A 20,818-nucleotide genomic window follows, 5' to 3' on the forward strand; every position below is an offset into this window, starting at 1 on the left:
ATTACTGGGAATAGTTATTTCTTTAAAATATATGAGGATTATATGCTTAAGCAACACTTTAAGAAGAAAACCTCTATCAAATAGACAATTATTGAATGCCTATCCTATCCTTTCATCAAACTCGTCATTCTTAAATGCTCTCAAGCGCTCAACAGATCAGCCGACATTTTTGGAAAGCCGGCTTGTGCTCTAAAAATAAACCTAAGTGCCCGCAAAGCTTTTGTATTCGTACTTGCCAGCCATGCCTGTCATTATAAGTGTGAATCGTAAAACTTTAACCTTGAACTCGACAGCAGTCGCAAATCCGCGCCTATTGATTAAAATAATACGTACTTGGCATTCTGCTAGAGTTAGATGCGCTCAGAGACATACTGGTAGTGCTCTGTGGAATGCCTCCCAGAGATTCTGAATGGCATGCATAGACGAGTGTGTATGTAGAGCTGTAGTATGTACGGGTATGGGAATGTGGTATGAAGATCACGTTGTTTCCCCATGGTTTACATTAATTAACGCCGACAAATATTTGTACGTTTGTTTTTATTTATAATTATATTTGCTTCATGGCGCAACAATTAACAGAAATCAAATTTAATTTCTATAATAAATACCAAATATTTTTAGCTCCAAATATAAGAGTCATGCTTTCTAGGCCTGATTTGCATTTCATTTAATTAAAGTGCAAAGTAAACATTAATATTCAAATGCAGATTTCAGTTTTTCGATCATAGTGGTGGCAATATATAGTACATACATATATGTAAGTACGTGTGTGATTTGGAGTATACTTGTAGCTGCGCGCGTGAAAAAAATGCGTCACGCACAGTCACGAAACAGATTTTATTGCCACATTTACGTGGGCCTTTTTACCTTTAGCAATTATTTTCAACATTATTTTCATTCTGATCTTTGAACATTGAAAAAATCGTAGCAGTTCAGAATGTTTCTTTTATCATTGTAATGGAATTTTGAATTGATTTGTTTTTAAATTGTTTCTCCGCACATACTGAGCTGTTTTTCAACAATTCGTTCAAATATGTAAAATATCTTATTCTAGTCGAATAATTTTTATAATTTTGATTAAAAGTACTGATCTTTCCACGTTTTCGATTATTCTAGTTTCAACATTTCTAGGATGAAATTTACTTGCAATAAAAGCGGCACCAAAATAAATATTTTATTTATTTTAAAATGCAGCTTGATCTCATTCGTTTTATAAAAATATTACTATCCTTTGAATGATTAAAGCTATTCATAAATATGATATCGATATCGGTCTAATCAACAGACAAGCCATTGTCCCAGAGCCATGCATCTGTTGTGCCCTAAATTTGATCAAAATTTGATCGACTTTGTGAGACTTTTTTCACTAGTTTGGATCAAAAATTAGCAAACCATTTCTTCAATCACTGGCTGACATATTTATTGAGGCTGTCGCGTGCCTTGATTGATTATGACTTTTCAATTAGCGCGACAAAACAGAAAAAGAGTGTGAAAAACTAGAAACTGGCTCGCACTACACACATTGTCTTGTGTTGGAATCGAAATACGAAATCTAAATATAATGTTTCATATGGCGAACTTAATTTGTGGGAAAGCAGTTTTAGTTGAGTTCTCGATTATCACAGCACTTGTATTCTCATTCTCGCCACTCAGCGCACAAACACCTCCTGCATCTCCACATCGGCGGGCTTCTTTCTTCTTATCCTGCCGCTGCGGAATTGCTCTTCGATTTCAAGCAAGGTACGTCCGCGTGTCTCGGGCAAGGCGAAATAAACGAATATCGCCGCCAGCAAGGACATGGCCGCAAAGACCAGGAAGCAATTGCTGGTGCCAATGCCCGCGTTCATCCTGGGATACATTTTAATGCACACAAACGATATGAACATGCCCACGGCCACAGTAAGACCTGAGGCTGGGCCGCGCACCTTCTGCGGAAACAGCTCGGAGAGCATAAAAAATGGCAGGGTGTACAAGCCTAGTGTGCTGACAACTATGAAGCCCACTATGCAGATGACCACCAAGTAGGGCACCTTGGCCAGCCAATCGATCCTGCCATGGCCGGCCAATAGTAGCATGCAGACACACATGCTAAGACCCGAGATAATACCCGCCCGCCTGCGTCCCCACTTCTCCAGAATTGCGCCCATGGGGCAGGTCATAATTACACGCGAAGCACCAATGAGTACTGCGCAAAGGAACGGATCTATCGTGACACCCGCCTCCATGGATATCTGCACGGCGTACACAATTATGATGAATATGCCGGTGAGCTGCTGGAAGGCGAACAGACCCATCAAAATGAGCAGCGGCTTGTACACCTCGGGCAGGCGCAAACACTTAATGAACGAGGGCTTCTTCTCACCCTGGTGCAACTGCATGGATTTCTGCAGCACATTGAACTCCTCCAGCAGCTCCGGATGCGTGATATGTGCTGTTGGACAGATACAGATACGGATACAGATATAGCCACCATTGCAAACTAAAGGGCAACTCAACAACTTACGTGATTTGTCCAGCCCACGAAAATAGTTGAGCGACTCCTTGGCCTTCTCCACTCGGCGCTTGGACAGAAGCCAGCTGTAGGTCTCGGGCAGAGGTAGAACACATAGGAGCGAGGCAATCTGATAGCCGCAGCAAATGAGACCGATCAGGCGAAAGTCGTTGCGTATAAAATAGCCGACAATATAGAGCAGAGTTATACCCGCTGCCACCGATATCGAGGAGCCCAGAATAAGTTTGCCGCGCAGCTTCGGCAGACTGATCTCGGCTCCATAAACGCCGACGGGAGCTGTGGCCAAGCCCATCGCAATGCCTGCCAAAGAGATGATTAAGAACAAATATTATTTTGTGGCAAATGGCAGAGAAAGGTAGAAGAAGGGCAGACCATAATTCAAAGGGATGTGCTTTGAACTACTATATAGAGCTCATATTCTTAGCATTTACCAAATTACAAAATTTTAATTAAAAATAGACTATAGCTCGTCACATTCGCAATACATTCAACTTGATTTTTCTGGTGCATAGTAAATGTCTAGCTTCTAACAGAACATCTTTATTATGTTTAATTTTTTTTTTTTAGGTCAGAAAACTTTTGGTGTAACGTTCAGTTCCAATATACTTAATTTATTTATGTCACTACTTTCGAGTTATATGTATCAAAGGCAAAAAGGATTTTTGATTGCGACTCACCCGAAATAAACCGCGATGCCAAAAGCTGTGTGCAGAAAAGTTGCTCGTCTTCCTGTGGCGCCAGAGCCAGCAATGCCCAGGCCACCAAGGCGGTAATATTGAGAACATATAGCGTCTTAACACGTCCGATCTTGTCCAGCAACATGGCAGATAAGAGACCGCCCAGCGGCGTGGAAAGCGATTGCAGCGAGGCAAACCACGATCCCTGCGATTGGGTCAAGTGAACGGGCTCGGTGGCGCTGGTCAGCTGATTCAGCGTCACTGTGGGCATAGCCAGGGCTATGCCCGTCGACAATACACCCACATTGGCCAGTATAACCATCCAGGCCTGGCGGCGCACTGCCCGCGTCTGCTCGCCCAAGGGCTTCCTCTCCAAGGGCCTATCCAGTCCGGCAACAATTTGCGGCGTCTTCCCATTGCGCAACGCCTGGTACTCCTCCGGCTCAGCATCTACATCTCCCTGGCGCAATTCGTTCATGGTAATGCGATCGTCTTATCTGTCGTGGCAGAAAGTGCGAAAATCTCATGATTGTCATGTTTATGGAAGTCAATTATGTTCTGTTTGTCTTTCCCATAAAGGCTCGGTCTCAGATAATATTTGGGTTGGAATAACGCACCTTGACTGTGATATCTCAATTAAAGTAAACAAGAGAGCCAGCTAACTAGGCCGGGTCGAATATTTTATACTCTAACGATGCCTTTGGGTTGAGTTTTTCTTTCTTTATATTTGATAAATTATGAGTATAGCATATACTGATGGCAGTTATCATATAAAAAACATTGCGGATTTGACAAAAAAAATTTATTAAATATTGGAGTTGGACTTCAAATATACACGCAACTACTTAATCATTTCATTTACTATAAGCAAGAGTTCTGCAAAATCTTCAACAACACGCCCTCTTATAAATCTGCCAAACGCATGCCGAACAATATTGAAAATATTCCTTCCAATAATAAAGGTATTTGTTAGTATAAATATTAACTATTTAGCAACTTTTAGGAAAGTTAACAGACATAGATAGGTGAAGCTTTGTAAACTAAAAACCAAAGCTTTTGTGTACTTTTTTATAATTTCCTAAGTGTTATACAAAAATGTGTAGCCCCATTCTAAGCATTATATTCTGTTTTTCGTTTTAAGATCTGGCTCATATGAGGAAGTATTATTGACTCGATATTATAATCACGTCTATACTATTAGCACAATAACCAAACCGAAAAGCCTGTCTACCCACGTGTGTCCACGTTTATTCCTTAGATTACAAATTACAGACGCTTTAATTTGCTTCTATAAACGTTTATTGCTCAAGTAATCTCTTTACAAATACCTTAAAATTGTAAATTGTTGTAAAACAATCGACAAGGCTTCCTAATTTGATAGTAGTATATATTGTAGAGCTTAAACCCTTCTCCCACACTTAGTTCGATTGGATCAGGTCATTCAAAAACTGACATCAAGAAATGTTTTATCGCAAATCTGTGCATATGGTCTGTAGCCCCATGACATTCCATTTCACTCGAACCCTAACTAATTTACTAAACAACGTTTGTTTACATGTGTTTTTTATAACTTACCCCTAAAAGTAGACATTTTATAAGTTATATTGTTATTATCTGTCAAAAGAGCAATAACAACAACCGTCTTGCTTGTAAAAAAGAAACAGTTCGGATGTCTATATCATATATTTAATCCGAGGAGCTCGTCAGAAAAGCATTCGATGCTGTAAGAGACTAAATACTTTCCTCAACGTTTCATCATCATGACTAAGCTCTGACACCCTCGCTAGACTCGAGCATAATTACATCAAATATACTATACGAGTATATGTATGTAAGTATTTATAGGTACAATATATATATAATATATATATATATTATAATCGTGGCGAAATTATCAATAATCACTCAATTGGAAAATCATTGGCATGCTTCACAAGTCAAACTCGCGAGTAGTCTGAAAGGCCGATCAATTGGTCTTTATGGCACTCGACTTTACTTCGTCATATTTTATTTTAATTATACTATACATATATATGTGCGAATAAAATATTATCTGTACGATGGCTTAGTCATGCGATTGCTGGCACATTCATACAGTCCAAGCATCTCACAGACCCATGGAAACATACGCTCGGCTTCTCACACAGATATTTGGTTAGAACAAACACTTCAGTATTAGAGATAACCCCTAATAATGTGTGTATATAGTAAAAACTATGGGCAGCACATAAACTGTACACACACTTGTGTGTGTCTATGATTGTGCAATACTTATTGTTGTGCTGCAAAATCGCTCAAGGTGATGTAAACGGATTGCGCTTGATAACAAATCGAATTGCAATATAGTGGACGTATATGTCTATACTTAAGCATAGTTAAGTGATCATAAATGCAGCGCACTCTATACTTCGTGTTTTGATTGATATGCCATTGTGAAAAAATATAAGATTGAGTCCACTTGACGACCAAAATAGTGAGAAATTACACTATTGAGTCGTTTATTTACAGAGGGAGAAAAACTATTATAATACTTATAGGTGATTAATTCGAGAATAATTTAAAAAGTCTACGCATATTATGTTGATTCTATTTAGATTTCTTGATTTCTGTATGTTATGACGTTGACTGGGAATAAACCAGTTATTCACAAACACCCAGCAAGCTAATTCCCCTGTCGTTCTATTGGTGCCCACCTACAGCCGCTCAGCGACTAGTTTTTAGTCAGCATGTAATGCTCATCCCAATTTTTGATGTCACTGAACAAGAAACAACAAATTAATAAATATTTTGTGAAAATATAGCTTCAGATTAATTCAAAAATAGTTGCTAACGAGCAGAACTTGTTCGCTACTTAAGCAGAGTCTTAGACGGCGTTACTCTTATCTTTGTGTACCACAAGAGCTCTTCAAAATGTAAGGGTTATATGAAATATTAGATTGCTGAAATATGTACATAGTTGACAGATTTGGCATATAATACCAATTGTTCATATAATCACAATATTGTGGCACTAGTTCTTTGAATTTGTTCATAATCCCCAATAAGTTTGATTTATATTGATTCCATACACATACTATAAATGGGCGTTGTAATTTAATTATTCATAATTTAAAAATCTATAATATATTTGTTGACTTAAATTCTCTTTCTGTCTGAAATAAAGTCGATTAAATAATGTCACAAATGTCACATTTTTATTTCACATAATTGGCATTTGGGCTTTTTGTTCAGTGTATTTGTTGATTTTGACAGTTCTTTTCTACTTTCTAGCGACACATCAATCGAAGCGCTCAAGCCGGCACCGAGGACGACTTCGAACGATCAATTAAAAACCAATCAGTCTCAATTAAAAGGGGCGCATGCCGCCTATCCGACAATGCAATTGAGTGTTCATTTCATTGCTTCGCTACGAAAGATTTCAATTTAGCTTTATAAGTACAAGTATGTTCGCGATAAAACTGGCACAATGCAAATTAGAGCGAGTTGCCTGATAAAACAAGAAACGAGAATCGCTCACCAAATATCTAGTATGTATGTACGAGTATGTATTTAAATGTAAATTTGATGGAACCAGCTTCTTGCCTCGACATAGACTGAGGCCAGCAATTGGCCGAATATTAACCAATTTTTTGTGGCTAAAACTGTGCAGTGACCCCGAAAGAAGAAGAACATCACAAAACTGGTTATTCCGGAGCCAATGCAGACATCCGTGTGTGGTGCACACGTCTACAGAGACGAATGAGCAGTTGCCCAAACAATTATAAAAAAATCACTCACGAATCGAATGTTTCAAATGGCAGGCTCGATCTGGGGGATTAAATCACCGCAACTGCGACTCCGACAACTACTTTTCTAGTTTAATCCGTCAGCCACGAGGCACTCAAGTCAACTGAAAACCACTTTCCATATTAAACGCGCCACGAGCTGACGAGCCACCAAACTAAACGGATTTGCGGACTCTGTGATGGCGCTCTCAACAACAGCACACACACACACACACACATATATATATATAGACATGCACAGACTAGTCAGGCCAGCAACACACATGCGCAACGACAACTCGAGAGCCAAAGCGATAAAGAATGAAACGTCATGGGAGCCGTCAATGCGTTCAAATCTAATAGATTCATCGCTTATCAAACGTTTATCTGACAAACAAAACTCAAAGGCCGACACAACAACAAGTACATGAGAACTCCTTTGTTTTTGTTCTGCGATCTCTTTAGTGTAACTTTTAATATTGTGCACTGTGCTTATCAGTAAACAATGGTAGAGCACACATTACAAGCTCATAAATTTTAAATAGGCATTCAGTCCAGAACTAATACTAGACCAGTGCCTTATCACTGTCACTGCCACTGTCATTATCAGTATATGCGATTTTATCTGAAATCCGCCCTTCCCTAGAATCCCATTCGAAAATATTTCATTAGAAATTAGTGGTATTCTGATATTCGCACAATAAAATGAGTTAGCGACGGCGAAGGCATGAAACAAAACTTAACAACAAACTAAAGTTATTTAAAACTGAGTTGGTGGGTATTTTTATAGAATATCGTCACGTTTATTTAAATTACCATGTGATGACCAATTTATAGCACACTTTTATCAAAAAGCATATAGGGGTAGCACACAAATTTTTATCTTATCTTGCAAGTTTTTTTTTTTTGCTTTCATTTCCCATGCAGCTCCCAAGACGATCATCTAAGCCAATATTCAAGATTAATTAGCTCAGGTAACTGCCTGAGATAAGATAATGCATGCATATATCATTCATACATTTCCAGATGTATTTATTATACTATTATCTTTGCGCATTGTTTACGTTTTTGAAAAACAAATTCGTATTTTCAATGTCTTTCTTTAAATATCTGTTACTGTCGTTACAAAGCTGCCAGCCTTAAAAGAAGTACACAATTACTTTTTATAGCAGCCAGCAAATGACTGCCGCGCAAAATTGAATTCCAGTATTGTACAGCGCACGCATGTTAAACATACCGCTGCTCTAGTTCAAATTTATGAATTAGTTCGTGACCATGGTTCCCGGTTAGTGATTTTAAACATTTTATCACATTTGTGATTTTTGCACCAGTTCAGTTTTATGAATTAGTTCTGCAGTTCATTTATTACGCATTGTTTTATATATTTAATTATGTGCATTTTATGAACACAACTTGTTGGCAACTGCATAAAGAGGTCTTTGTGCAAGAACTGGCATACGCTAATCTGTAAGAAGAATAAAACAGGTAATATACTTAACTTAAAAATAGTCAAACAAGAAACTGTTCAATTGAACTTACCGCTGTTACAGAATGTTGACTTTCACTTGGTGGCCAACTGATGCTGATTTTGAATAAAACATTGACAAAAAAGATAGTCAACACAGAACAGTTAACATACATATGTATAGTTTTTCAAAAACAACGATTGCTGCCACTTTCTTACACGTCGTTTTAGAAAAACAGACCTGCCACAACAAACTAGAAATATCTCTATCAACTGCTGGTAAGGCATTGGCAAAAAAGGCACGCAATTGTTGCGCCTGAGCACAAACACACGCACACAGGACTTGCATTCATCATTTTAAACACCCTCAGCCCATTGGTGAAGTAAAGGAGCTCCGGCCCACTCACAACCATTCACATCTCTCAGTTGGCAGTGCGCTGGCGCTCTGACGGCGCTCTTATAACGCTCGGTACTTCGTGCACGGACGGTCACGGCATTCGTTGGGAAATATTTTTATTATTGTTCCTTCCAACGTCAAGAACACTTTTGCTCCAAGTCTGTGCAGAACCGGGAACGCGTACACAACATCAAGCGGATGAACGCGGAACGCGAGCAAAAATAAGCATACAAGTAGAAGAAAAAACAACACACATACACACACAAAAGCAGCGGTGTCTACTTTATAGAAAGTCCATCAACATCATCATTATTATTAACATCAATGGCCTGTGCACTGCGAAAGTAAACATCAGGTCCGACCGTCGACTAATTGCAGTCACGCTGCGGCAGAGCAGCTTGCAGCAAAGTTTTAATTATTAGTTAAGAAGCAAAAGCAATTTTCGTTGTGCCTTTTTATGATTTGTTAAGTGTGTCGTTGTCGTCGTCTACGTCGTCATCGTCTTCCTCAAGACCCCTGCAGCAACAATCTTTAGCTTAAAACACGCACACATACACAAGAGTTTGTGTGTATATGTGGACGTCCCCATGACAACGATAGGAAAAGCGTCAGCATCATCATAATTTGATCCACAAAAGGAACAAAAACTAAAAAGAAAAAAAGAAAATATACGCTTCGATAATTCGGTTCGTTCGGTATCTCATCGCTGCGTCCGTCGTGAGCCGTCGAGCGAGTGCGATTTTCTGTTTATGTGTATGCCTGCAGCATCCTGGAAACAAAAAAGCAGCACAATCAAATAGGAATACAAAAAGCAAAGCATCCAAACACCCTCCTCTGGGTCCACGCTATTGACACTCCACTCTGCCTCACCGAGTGTCTGGGTGTGTGTGCTTCAACAATTTTGCAATTGTCACCATCATCTTTGTCAAAACATTGCTGTCAAAATGAAACGTCGCTGAGACGCAGACTCGTTAGCCCCCCCGCCCACGTCTCCGACACTAGCGCGCCGTATTGATGTTGGTGCTGCCGCTGCCTCTGTTGTTGTTGCATCGAATGCCCACGTAGAGGCACCCAAGGCTTTTATCATCCATGTGCACGGCATACTTAGCAGCTCAACACACAACCGATGAGACCGGCCAGGACACATTATGCAGTGATTATAGAGCGATCCACAGCACTTTAAGAACCAACAACCACCCCGCCCCCCTACTATAGTGTGCGTGTGTCCGCTGCACCAACAACAACAACTCAACTACATCCCGAATTCCTAGTGACAATTTATACTTGACTGTGGCGCGTCGCTCTCCCAACAGACACCTAGAGCTGAATAGAGATCCCCAACTAACGGAAACCTGCTGTCATCATCACCATCAACGTTAACATCAACAGCGTTGTTGAATCATCAACCTTCAACAACAGCAGCAACAACGAGGGCAACCCATCAAGATGACCACAGACTTTTTGTTCCCCAAAATAGCGGATTGCTCCTATGTGTCCTGTTACTGGTGAGTGGATAGTGGTAGACAGACTTGTAGATGTTGTGGCCAGCGGCCGTACACAAGCAACAACTAAATACAACAATAACAACTTATACAACAACAGTAATATCAGCAACAAAAAGAAAACACAAAACTTTTTCATTACACCAAATCATTTACACCTCTCTACGCAATTCGTATTGCCACCTGCAGTCGGTTTGTTCTCGAAGAATTTGCAGGAGCATGCATCAAAAAGCATTATTTCGAAAGTCCAAAAAGATTAAGAGGATCTTGAAAATGACTACACTTTCCCAACTTCTATAGAAAAAAGTAGTTCATCCTTCTGCATATTGCAAATGCTCTTCTAAAGATCGTTAAATGAAGTTGCAATTACGATTACGATAGTAAAACAAAAAATTTCTACTACTGTTGTAGACGAGTCTTAAATAAATAATACACTGTTGTACGACGAAGCCATATTTAATGATAATTTTTGACTTCAGAAACAATATGATAAATTATAAATGGTTTTTAAAACAAAAATATGTTTTTCATCAAAAATGACAACGGCTTTTTATTTTTCTGATTGCTGTACGGTTAAATCATTTATATTAGTTGAAAACCCTTACGTCAAAGCCACCAATTATATACCCAAGACTATCTGATATAAATTTAAATTAATATTCTTCATTATATTTTATTTTTAAGTAAATGTTTAACCTGAGCTGTTTCCTTCTTATATTCTAAGCTCTATACAATTTTTATTTTGAACCAATTCAAACTCATATATGCAGCAAGATTAAAAAAAAAATGCTCCATCGCAAAAAGCAGAAACACTAATAATTATATCATTAACACCTTGAACACAGTGTAGGAGGCACTGCAGGATGTTTGTGAATGATAGTCGTTGGCTAGGCACGTCCAAGCAGTAGAAAATATCCTGTTTTAATTATGTATATTTTATTTTTGTGCGTTATCTTCTTTAGTAGGAACATTCGCCAGTCGGTCATACACACACACACAAACATCGGCAACAATTTCCAAGTAGCGTGCACTTGTATGTGTGTGTGCGTGCTTTTCATTTATCCTGCGCTTATTTCTTGCTTCATTTTCGTCGATGTTCCTTGCTTCGCATTTAAATTCGCTCATTACTCACTCATGCCTGCTTTTGCTCATGACTCCTGAAGCGGCGACTGCGACTGCGACGCGCTGCGCAGCTCGAACGTCGGCGCGACGTCGAAAATTAGGTCAAACGGTCATGTCTGCCAACAACAAGAAGAGCATGAGAATGTTTGTGTGTGTGTGCGAAGGGGGTGGAGTGTGTTGTTGGGTGGTTCGTTTCGTTTTTATTACCGCATGCGAGAGGCGCGTTTTGACTATAAAACAAACGACTAGCAGCAGCAACAACAACAATAACCAACGCGAAAATTAAACAAAATACATACAAACATACCAACATACAAAGAGTGTGGTGTGGTGTGGTGTGTGTTGGCGTAATGTTTAAAAATGCTAATTGCAAAAATGGCGGCGGCGTTGTGCGGCGAGCTTATGTGATATAGGGGCTCCACATGACGCGGGTCGTGGGCCCAGGCAGGCGCTTTATCATCCGCGTGATATGAATTTCATGTTCAACAGCAAAAGAAACAACAACAACATAAAAAAGAAAAGCAAAGGAAATAACATAAAAGCTTCTCATGTACTTAGCCCCAACACACACACACACATGCATATCTTCTTCTTCTTGACTGGTCTTCAAACCCGTTATCGGGCTATGACCTGACGTAACACAGCTCTCCACGCGCCTCTGCTTCGCGCGCGTCGCTTCCAGTTGGTCACTCCGCAGGTAGTAAGTGCGTTCTCTACCTGGTCCTTCCAACGTAGGCAAGGCCTCCCCCGTCGTCGTCTCCCCCCAACATCCGCATCGAGAACTTTTTTCGCTGGAGCGTCTTCTTCCATACGCACGACATGACCTAGCCAGCTTAGCCGCTGGATGTTTATTCGCTTGACTATGTCAATGTCAGCGTAGAGCTCGTACAGTTCGCTGTTCCATCGTATGCGGTAGTCGTCGCCAACGCGTATGGGACCGAAGATCTTCCGAAGCATCTTTCTCTCAAACACTGCAAGAGCTGCTGCATCAGTCTGCGATATCACCCATGCTTCTGCACCATAAAGCAGCACGGGGAGGATGAGCGTCTTGTAGAGCGTTAGCTTGGTTTTTCGGGAAAGGTCTCTGCTACTCAATTGCCTACTGAGGCTGAAGTAGCATCGATTGGCTAGAGTTAATCTCCATTTGATTTCTAGGCTGACATCGTTGGTTGCTGTGACGGTGGTGCCAAGATACATAAAATCTTTCACCATTTCGAAAGTATAGTTTTCCACCGCGATCTGGGAGTCTGGTTGCCGCGTGTCCCTGCTAGAGGAAAACATATACTTAGTTTTGCTCTCATTTATCACCAAACCCACTTTTGCAGCTTCCTTCTCAATAGCCGCAAATGCTCCGGTGACGCCTCTCCTGGTACGGCTGATAATGTCTATATCATCAGCGTACGCAAGAAGCTGAACGCTTTTAAAAAAGATCGTTCCGCCTCGGTGTACACCAGCTTTGCGCACCACACTCTCCAGCAGGAAGTTGAAGAGATAGCACGAGAGGGCATCGCCTTGCCTGAAACCTCGAACGGTATCAAAGGGTTCGGAGAGGTCCTTTCCTACCTTGACGGAGCTACGAGTGTTGCTCAACGTCATTCTGCAAAGTCGCACTAGCTTTGCAGGGATACCGAACTCAGACAGTGCGGCATATACACGTTCCCTCCTCGGGCTATCGAATGCTGCTTTATAATCGACGAAAAGATGGTGGGTATCGATTTGAAACTCATGGGTTTTCTCCAGGATTTGGCGTAGCGTGAATATCTGGTCAGTGGTGGATTTACCAGGCATAAAGCCGCACTGATAAGGCCCAATCAGTGCTATCGCAAATGGCTTTAGCTTATCACACACTACGCTTGATATGACCTTATATGCGACGGAAAGAAGGCTGATTCCACGATAGTTGGTGCAGACCGTGGGATCACCTTTTTTTAAGACGGGACATAGGACACCGAGATTCCAATCATCAGGCATGCTTTCAGTTAGCCATATTTTGCAAATGAGCTGGTGCATGCACCCTACCAACTCATTGCCGCCTGCCTTAAACAGCTCCGCAGGCAGCCCATCTGCTCCCGCAGATTTGTTGTTTTTGAGCCGCTGGATGGCTGTTTCGACTTCGTCATGGCTAGGTGACGGTACTTCAATACCATCGTCGGCGATCGGTTCTGTGGGGTCATCTCCGCTGGCGGAATTGTTAACATCTTCGCCTGATAGAAGATTGGAGAAATGTTCCCTCCACAGTCTCAGTGCCGCTTGCCCGTCCACCACCAGATTTCCTTCCGAGTTCTTACAGGCTGACGCTGCGGGCTTAAAACCTTGTGTTAGACGCTTCACCTTCTGGAAAAATTTCCTAGCGTCGTTCCTGTCTCTACAAAGCTCCATCTCCTCTCGCTCTCGCTTTTCTTGCTCTCTCTTCTTGCGTCTAAAAAGCCGCCTCTCCTCCCTCTTCTTCTCCCGATATACATCATGCACAGCGCGCGTTGTCGCCGTCTGCAGGGTTCTTTTGTACGCGGCATTCTTCGCTGCAGTGGCTTCGCGGCACTCCTCGTCGTACCATTGGTTTCTCGGTAGCGGCTGTTGGAAACCAATGACATCTTCTGCGGCTGTGTGCAGTGAGCGGGAAATATGTGCCCAAAGTCCGCTACCAGTATCGGTTTCCGAGAACGGTTGAGAAAGCAGCTCAGAGAGTTGAGCGGAGTAAGCTTCGGCAGTCTGTTGTGCTAGCAGCTTTCCGACGTCTAGTTTTCGCTGCGTGTTGGGGCGTACATTTTTCGCCATGCATAATCGCATGCGGACCTTGGCTGCAACAAGTTGGTGGTCCGAATCAATATTCACACCACGGAACGTACGCACGTCCAGCACACTGGATGCATGCCTTCCATCTATCACAACATGGTCTATTTGATTTTTTGTCATTCGATCGGGTGACTGCCAGGTAGCTTTGTGGATATCAAGGTGTTCAAATCTGGTGCTACTCACCACCATGTTTCGTGCTGCGGCGAAGTCAATTAGCCTCAGTCCATTGTTGGATGTTGTCTCGTGGAGGCTGAATTGTCCGACTGTCGGGGCAAAGACGCGCTCTCTTCCAACCTTGGCATTAAAATCGCCAAGAACAATTTTAATGTCATGAGAGGGGCAGCGGTCATAGACTGTCTCCAGTCTCGCATAGAACTCGTCCTTGGTAATCTCGTCTTTGTCCTCCGTCGGAGCGTGGACGCAAATCAGGCTTATGTTGAAAAATCTCGCCTTGACACGAATGGTTGCCAGCCGTTCGTTCACAGGTGTGAACCTAGAGACACAGTTACGCAATCTCTTGCTGACCGCAAAACCGCATCCAAATTCGCGTCTTTCTGCATGGCAGCTGTAGTAGATGTCAAAGGCTGCTCTTTGGGAGCAACCCTGACCTGTCCATCGCATTTCCTGGATGGCGGTGATGTCAGCTCTTACTTTATTGAGAGCATCCGCCAATTGGATAGTAGCACCTCCTCTGTTAAGGGTCCGGACATTCCAGGTGCATATCCTTAAATCGTGGTCCTTTAAACGTTTGCTAGGGTCGTCAACTTTTGGGTGTTCCTTATCCGAGGCTGTTGTTATGTCCTTCACTGGGAGTAAAAAATTTTCATGTGGTGGGTCCCAAGCCCTACGCACAAAAGCGCTGCACACATTTGCTCACTTACCAACTCCGGATGGAGCCGGAAAGCTACCCAGAGAGCACCGCGAGGAGGTCGTGTGTCAACTTGATGATGGCAGAGACAAAGATCACTCTGGCCATTTCCACGTTAATGGCAGTCAGAAGCTTTACATTGTTCTACCAAAATCCGAGCCGAGCATATCTATATAGAAAAAATGGCGACGCTGTTTGGCGCCACATAACTGGACGTCTCTTGCGTCCCTTGCCCATGCAATTGTATTTTTGTCCCGCAGGATATGTCCATTGATTAATTTACAAATGCTCCCACACTCACTTTTGCACTCAGATTCATCGTAAGAGTCAGATTCGGAGTCAGAGACTTCTTCATTTTCGTCATCGCCATCATCATCATCATCTCCTCTCCTTCCAGTGGAATTTGCAATGCGCGCTCCCATACACTTGACTTGCTCACACACACTCACATGTGCGTGTGAGTGATTCACTGAGAAACCAACCACAACAACAACCCAAGCACAGCATCCGCTAAACAGCGCAAGGCAAGCGCGGTGAGATGAACAACAACAATAACAACATCGTTGGTTGGCATGACGACTACTGGCATTTAGCCATTTGCCCAAAAAAAAGTAAAGAAATCATATCAACCGCAATTGCCGCATCGTCAACACCAACAGCTGAACATTCGATTATCTCGTTCTCATCGCGTGCTCATCTCGTGCAGCGAGCAGCCCTTCTCAACCATATGCACATCAGACTGTGGGACAAATTAATAGTTGTTTACATTATCAGTATTCAAGCCAATAAAAATGTTGATCAATTTATCTCAACCCACTCCACCTCTACTATCAGTTCCCGAATTTCACCAATTTGAAATTGAAATTGGTACATTTTTCAAATATCAACAAACAACAAGAACATTGAGTTAGTCGACCTAAACGTTTCAAAAATATTTTTAAAGGTACCTTCCCTAAATCAGCTTTGCGTTATATTGGTCTTTTTCAATGATTTTTTAAATATTTTATATGACCTCTAGATTAAAGCAATAGGCTAGCATTAATGTAAAGATAATGAACATTATCTTAAAAAGATTGATTTTTCAGAACGATAACGATTGGAGAGAATTGAATAACAGGTCCATATGTATATTAAATGCATTTTACCTGTAATCATTTCACAGTGCAATGCCATACTCACCATCTTTTCAAGTAGAACTTATTGATTTTACAATTTACGAAGCTTATGAAAAATAACTATCTGCAAACTCATTACGCGCACCTTAGCATTTGCTTATTGTTTATTCAGTACGCCCTGACCTGATTCTTAAATTCCATATTAGAAGTCAATAATTTAAACTAAACCGCAAATCGCTCTATAGTCGTAGTCGTGCGTACTACTGTATACAGTAGAACATAATATATTGCTTTTGTTCTAAATAAATATCAATAGGAAATCCGCAAAGATAATCACGAATTGAGCTTGAATTTTAAATTCAAATGAATGAATTATTTAATTTGATATTTAATTGTATACTTTTTTAAGACAATATAAATTCGAATCGTTTCTATATGAGAAACAATTATTTGAATTGAAGACTTAAACGCTTTTTGAATTTCAATTAATACACCAAATCCCCATCCAAGTTCTAAGCTTCTTGATACTACAATAAAGAATTTTCTTTGAAATGTTAAGCGATAAATATAAATGCGTAAATAATAACTCCTTACATGTCTACTCCAATTTCTTTAAAAAGAAGGCTAGTTGTTATATTTTGCATTCGGAATATTTGAGTGGGTTGTTGTTTTGTCCCATGGTCCGAAAGTGAGATTGTTGCCATTACCTGTTTACCAATTATAGTTGCTAGTCTGACTGACCCCTTCAAATCACAACGAGTGGGGCGTCAATGGTCGCGTGCTAAGGGCGTACGCCCTCGTGACTTTTGACCGGGCACTCGAGCCTCAACATAGCCAATTGAGCGACGTCGCGTTGGAGTCGCTGACTTAACTGTTGATATATGTACATATGTATGTATGTATGTACATGCATATGGTAGATTGTTATTTCTTTGCACGTTGATTTTTATGTCCGATTCGCATGCACCCTCCGCAGAAATGTAACGAGCAAGCAACCACCTGAGCACCCTCCTAATAAACCACTTGACTGTGTGGGGTTGTGTGGTTGTACTACACAGACATTTTTTGAACCGTTGCAAGCATGCGAGCAACAATGTGTGGCACGAGAATTGATTGGAATTTATTTGAAAGCCAACAAGCACACATAAAAATGCAAAAGAAAAATATATACGAGTAAATAAAAAAAATCACGCAAATTTTTAGCTTGGTCTAGGCATAGGTTAAAGCATTATGCCGCTGGCCAATAGGGCCAAGTTGGCTTAAAGCGAAAGTTAAAAGGCCACGACACACCGACAACCATGACGTCGCTTGAATCGATTATTATAATTTAAAGAGCTCTCGCTATGCGCGCACTGTTGCTGATAAAATATCAAGATGCTTGTTGGCATTTCGTGACGAGGACAACAACGACGCCTTGAGGACTTGGAATTCTACAGGCATGCCTGCCAATGCCGAGTAACAAAGGGGGAGGTGGGGTCGTAACACGGTTGGGGACGTTACGGTGTAGACTAATAGAAATTAAATGCGCCCGGCAATGCAAATGCCATAAATCGTTGTAAAATGAGTTGGAGGCGAAACAGGTCGTAAAATCTAATAAAAACGCTATTTTATATGCATTAACTTATTTATATACTATATAACTAGTATATGTATGTATATGCCTGTATATACCTTTTTCTTACCACTCCAACAGTGAGGAAAACGTTTGGAAACTATGCGAGCAGGTGAAAAGGACACGGCCAGAGGAGCTGTCCAAATGCTACGCCGTGTTTGTGTCTAATGAGGGTCGCACTGTACCACTGTGGCGCCAAAAGGCCGGACGTGGCGATGATCAAGTTGTGATATGGGTAGGTTTACCAACTGACATTTTCCAACAAAAACAACAATGAAATTATCACTAATATACTACATGTTCCCCTCGGTTTTCCAGGACTATCATGTGTTCTTCATGCACAATCCCTCACCCAATCGCTGTTTGGTCTTTGATTTGGACACCACCCTACCGTTCCCCACATATTTTCACAAATATGTCACAGAGACATTTCGTTCCGATCTGGCACTCCGACCAGAGCATCACAGGTGAGCATTTCTACTTGAAAAAAATTAGTATAACCGAGCATTTTTGTAGGTTTGTTCCAATTAGTTTAGGAATGATTATATTTGAAATTTGAAAAATTATATATAGTACTTTTAAGAAATAAGAAAGACTAGGTATTTAAAATAGCTTAAAAGTTCTATAATCAAATAAATGGCACCATTTTGACCAAATTCTTTTGTTTGTTTATCCTGCAGATTCTTCAGAGTTATACCCGCAGATACATATCTCATTGAGTTCTCATCGGATCGCCGTCATATGCGTAGACCGGATGGCAGTTGGATTAAGCCGCCTCCCTCATATCCACCCATATTGTCGAACAGTAATTAAATGCTCTTTCAAATAAATTATCTATAATGCTGATGATAATTATGTCTCCCCTTGCCTTAATTTTCAGCGAACATGCACTGTTTGGGGGACTTTATATGCATGAGTCCTGGCAAGGGACCCGGCGCTGTTTACGGCCTATCGGAGTTTGTTCAAAATTTCTACAAATCGCCGAATGTGATGGCGCAGAACAACAAGTAGAGAAGACGGTCCATTAAACAACAAGAAAGACATACTATATCATGAAAACTCAAAGCCCGAAACTCAATCGGATTCTAAATTTAATGTTTGTGTTCTTGCAAATATGTAGGCGGCGCAACATTTGTCGAATGCAAGCATCGTACGTTAATTTACAAGACAATTAATTAACAATTGCATACATATATACATATACAATACATATAAATATATTTATGATAATGTATTTTTGTAAAACAAAAAAAAAAAAAAAACGGAGGATGGCAACTAGCTGTTCTCGGACATCATTTGTATTTGATCTTTAAAGAAATTATAATTATAAATTATTTATTGTATGTACAAGTATGTATATTAAAAAAAATACGCAAAATGAGATTTTTATTCGCTTCTCCAAGAACTTTTGTAACTTTAAACCAAAACGCACCAATTAAAGATAACCATATACATACGAACATATTTATACTATATTTATATACTACGCTCTCTTGTATTAACTCTAAACCAAAAGGCAGCTGCGAAAATCGGCTAAGCTAGAAGCAAACGCTACATGAATACTTGTTAACTTGTTTTACAATCTATACAATTTAAAGAAATTACATATGTGTATGCATAAATTATGGCTATAGTTTAGTTAAATTATTTCAACGCCAACATCTAGCTAGTTTTTGTAAAGTTTGTATGCCTATAAAACACCCAAAAATCCGCCCCACACCGCAGCCAAATTCCATGCATGATCAATTTCGATGTTGTTTGTATATTGTATTTATGTATCGCATCGTTTCCTTTTTGATACTTGTGACGCGCAAAGACTGATTCATTATACGCTCTTCAGTAGCAAAGGCAGCCACTAATCCACGCCAAGTCCCTTCCAGATCCCCCCAAGAATATAATGCATCTCTATACTTCCGACCTGACTTTAACTTTTATGCTACACCACTAAGTTGCTTAAGCTATCTCTCCCTCTCTTTCTAACTATCGAATTAAAGTCTAATTACTTTAAGTAAATTCGTAATATTTCTGCATTACTTTTCGATAAACAATTTTACACTCAATTAGTTAATTAGTTCTTTTTTAAATCGCTTTTTTGTATGTATGTATAAAGTACAGTTTTTTACTCAAGTTTTGTAAGATAACAGGAACATAAATGATCCAATATGATGAATTATATACATACATATATATATATATATATATATATATATGTATAAATATATATACAACATAAATATTAAAGCTGTGCAAAGTCTCAAAGTTAAACCTACACTTTATTATGTATGTAACTTTAACAACAACAACAAAAACAAACTAAACACACACATTAATCGAAAGCAAAAATTATTCGCAGTTTGGAGTTAAAAGAAAAATTGTACACTCGCGTTAGATATTTTTCACACATCCCTATATGCCTATGCATTCGAACAACTACTTGTATGCATTAAATATCACATGATTTGAGTTTATAAATTTGCTTGTCACTCTCTGTGTACGCAGCATTAATATAATATATAGTATTTAAAAAAACGCATTAAAACATCGTCAAAATAGGTTCTCTGGACAAAAGGTTGAAATCTTCTCATTTTATTATTTTACGTCCCACGTGTGGTAACCAATCAATGCAAAATAAAAATAATAATTACTATTTATTAGGTGTCTGTGAAGACGGGTGAGCGGCTTGATAAAAAATTTAAACACCAAGGAAGTTAAATGAAAAATGCGAACAGTGTAAAAACGATAAGCAACAATATTATAATGTAACTTAGCATATGTGTATGTTAAATTTTTCTCTTCCAATTTTCTACTCAACCTACAATTATTCATTATATACATACATACAGCATACATACATACATATTGGGCATTAAATAAACGAATTATGAAAGAATGAGACAAACGAACGCATCACATCTTGAAAAGCAAATTTTATAAAAATACATACTATACATATTTATACTGAAGCTAACAGTTAAGTTTTGGCGCCAGCCT

At 40.0% G+C, this 20,818-nt stretch overlaps 3 protein-coding genes across 5 annotated transcripts; 1 reads left to right on the plus strand and 2 right to left on the minus strand.

Moving 5' to 3' along the window:
• Positions 1-520: 520 nt before the first annotated feature.
• On the minus strand, positions 521-7,099 carry LOC115623777 (facilitated trehalose transporter Tret1-2 homolog). Of its 2 annotated transcripts, none has more exons than XM_030518319.1 (4): positions 6,967-7,099; positions 3,190-3,686; positions 2,504-2,812; positions 521-2,431 (listed from the first exon to the last, which is right to left on the minus strand). In XM_030518319.1, the coding sequence occupies exons 2-4, from the start codon at positions 3,665-3,667 to the stop codon at positions 1,650-1,652; spliced, it is 1,569 nt and encodes a 522-aa protein (XP_030374179.1). In that variant the 5' UTR covers positions 3,668-3,686; positions 6,967-7,099; the 3' UTR covers positions 521-1,649. The 2 variants fall into 2 exon arrangements, with proteins under 2 accessions (XP_030374179.1, XP_030374187.1); XM_030518327.1 differs by lacking the exon at positions 6,967-7,099 and adding an exon at positions 4,765-4,844.
• A 1,210-nt stretch (positions 7,100-8,309) lies between these two features.
• On the plus strand, positions 8,310-19,287 carry LOC115628454 (protein N-terminal glutamine amidohydrolase). 2 transcript variants are annotated; one of them, XM_030524579.1, is made up of 7 exons: positions 8,310-8,438; positions 8,504-8,697; positions 8,790-10,320; positions 17,909-18,062; positions 18,146-18,294; positions 18,508-18,632; positions 18,708-19,287. In XM_030524579.1, exons 3-7 carry the CDS (start codon positions 10,262-10,264, stop codon positions 18,836-18,838), a joined length of 618 nt encoding a protein of 205 aa, XP_030380439.1. In that variant the 5' UTR covers positions 8,310-8,438; positions 8,504-8,697; positions 8,790-10,261; the 3' UTR covers positions 18,839-19,287. The 2 variants fall into 2 exon arrangements, with proteins under 2 accessions (XP_030380439.1, XP_030380431.1); XM_030524571.1 differs by having other exon boundaries at positions 8,504-10,320.
• On the minus strand, positions 12,508-13,125 carry LOC115628465. Its single transcript, XM_030524588.1, has 2 exons — positions 12,757-13,125; positions 12,508-12,703 (listed from the first exon to the last, which is right to left on the minus strand). The coding sequence occupies exons 1-2, from the start codon at positions 13,033-13,035 to the stop codon at positions 12,539-12,541; spliced, it is 444 nt and encodes a 147-aa protein (XP_030380448.1). The 5' UTR covers positions 13,036-13,125; the 3' UTR covers positions 12,508-12,538.
• Positions 19,288-20,818: the final 1,531 nt, after the last annotated feature.

The sequence above is a fragment of the Scaptodrosophila lebanonensis genome, unplaced genomic scaffold (genome assembly GCF_003285725.1).
Source record: "Scaptodrosophila lebanonensis strain 11010-0011.00,11010-0021.00 unplaced genomic scaffold, SlebRS2 tig00000001-arrow-pilon, whole genome shotgun sequence".
Classification (NCBI taxonomy): domain Eukaryota; kingdom Metazoa; phylum Arthropoda; class Insecta; order Diptera; family Drosophilidae; genus Scaptodrosophila; species Scaptodrosophila lebanonensis.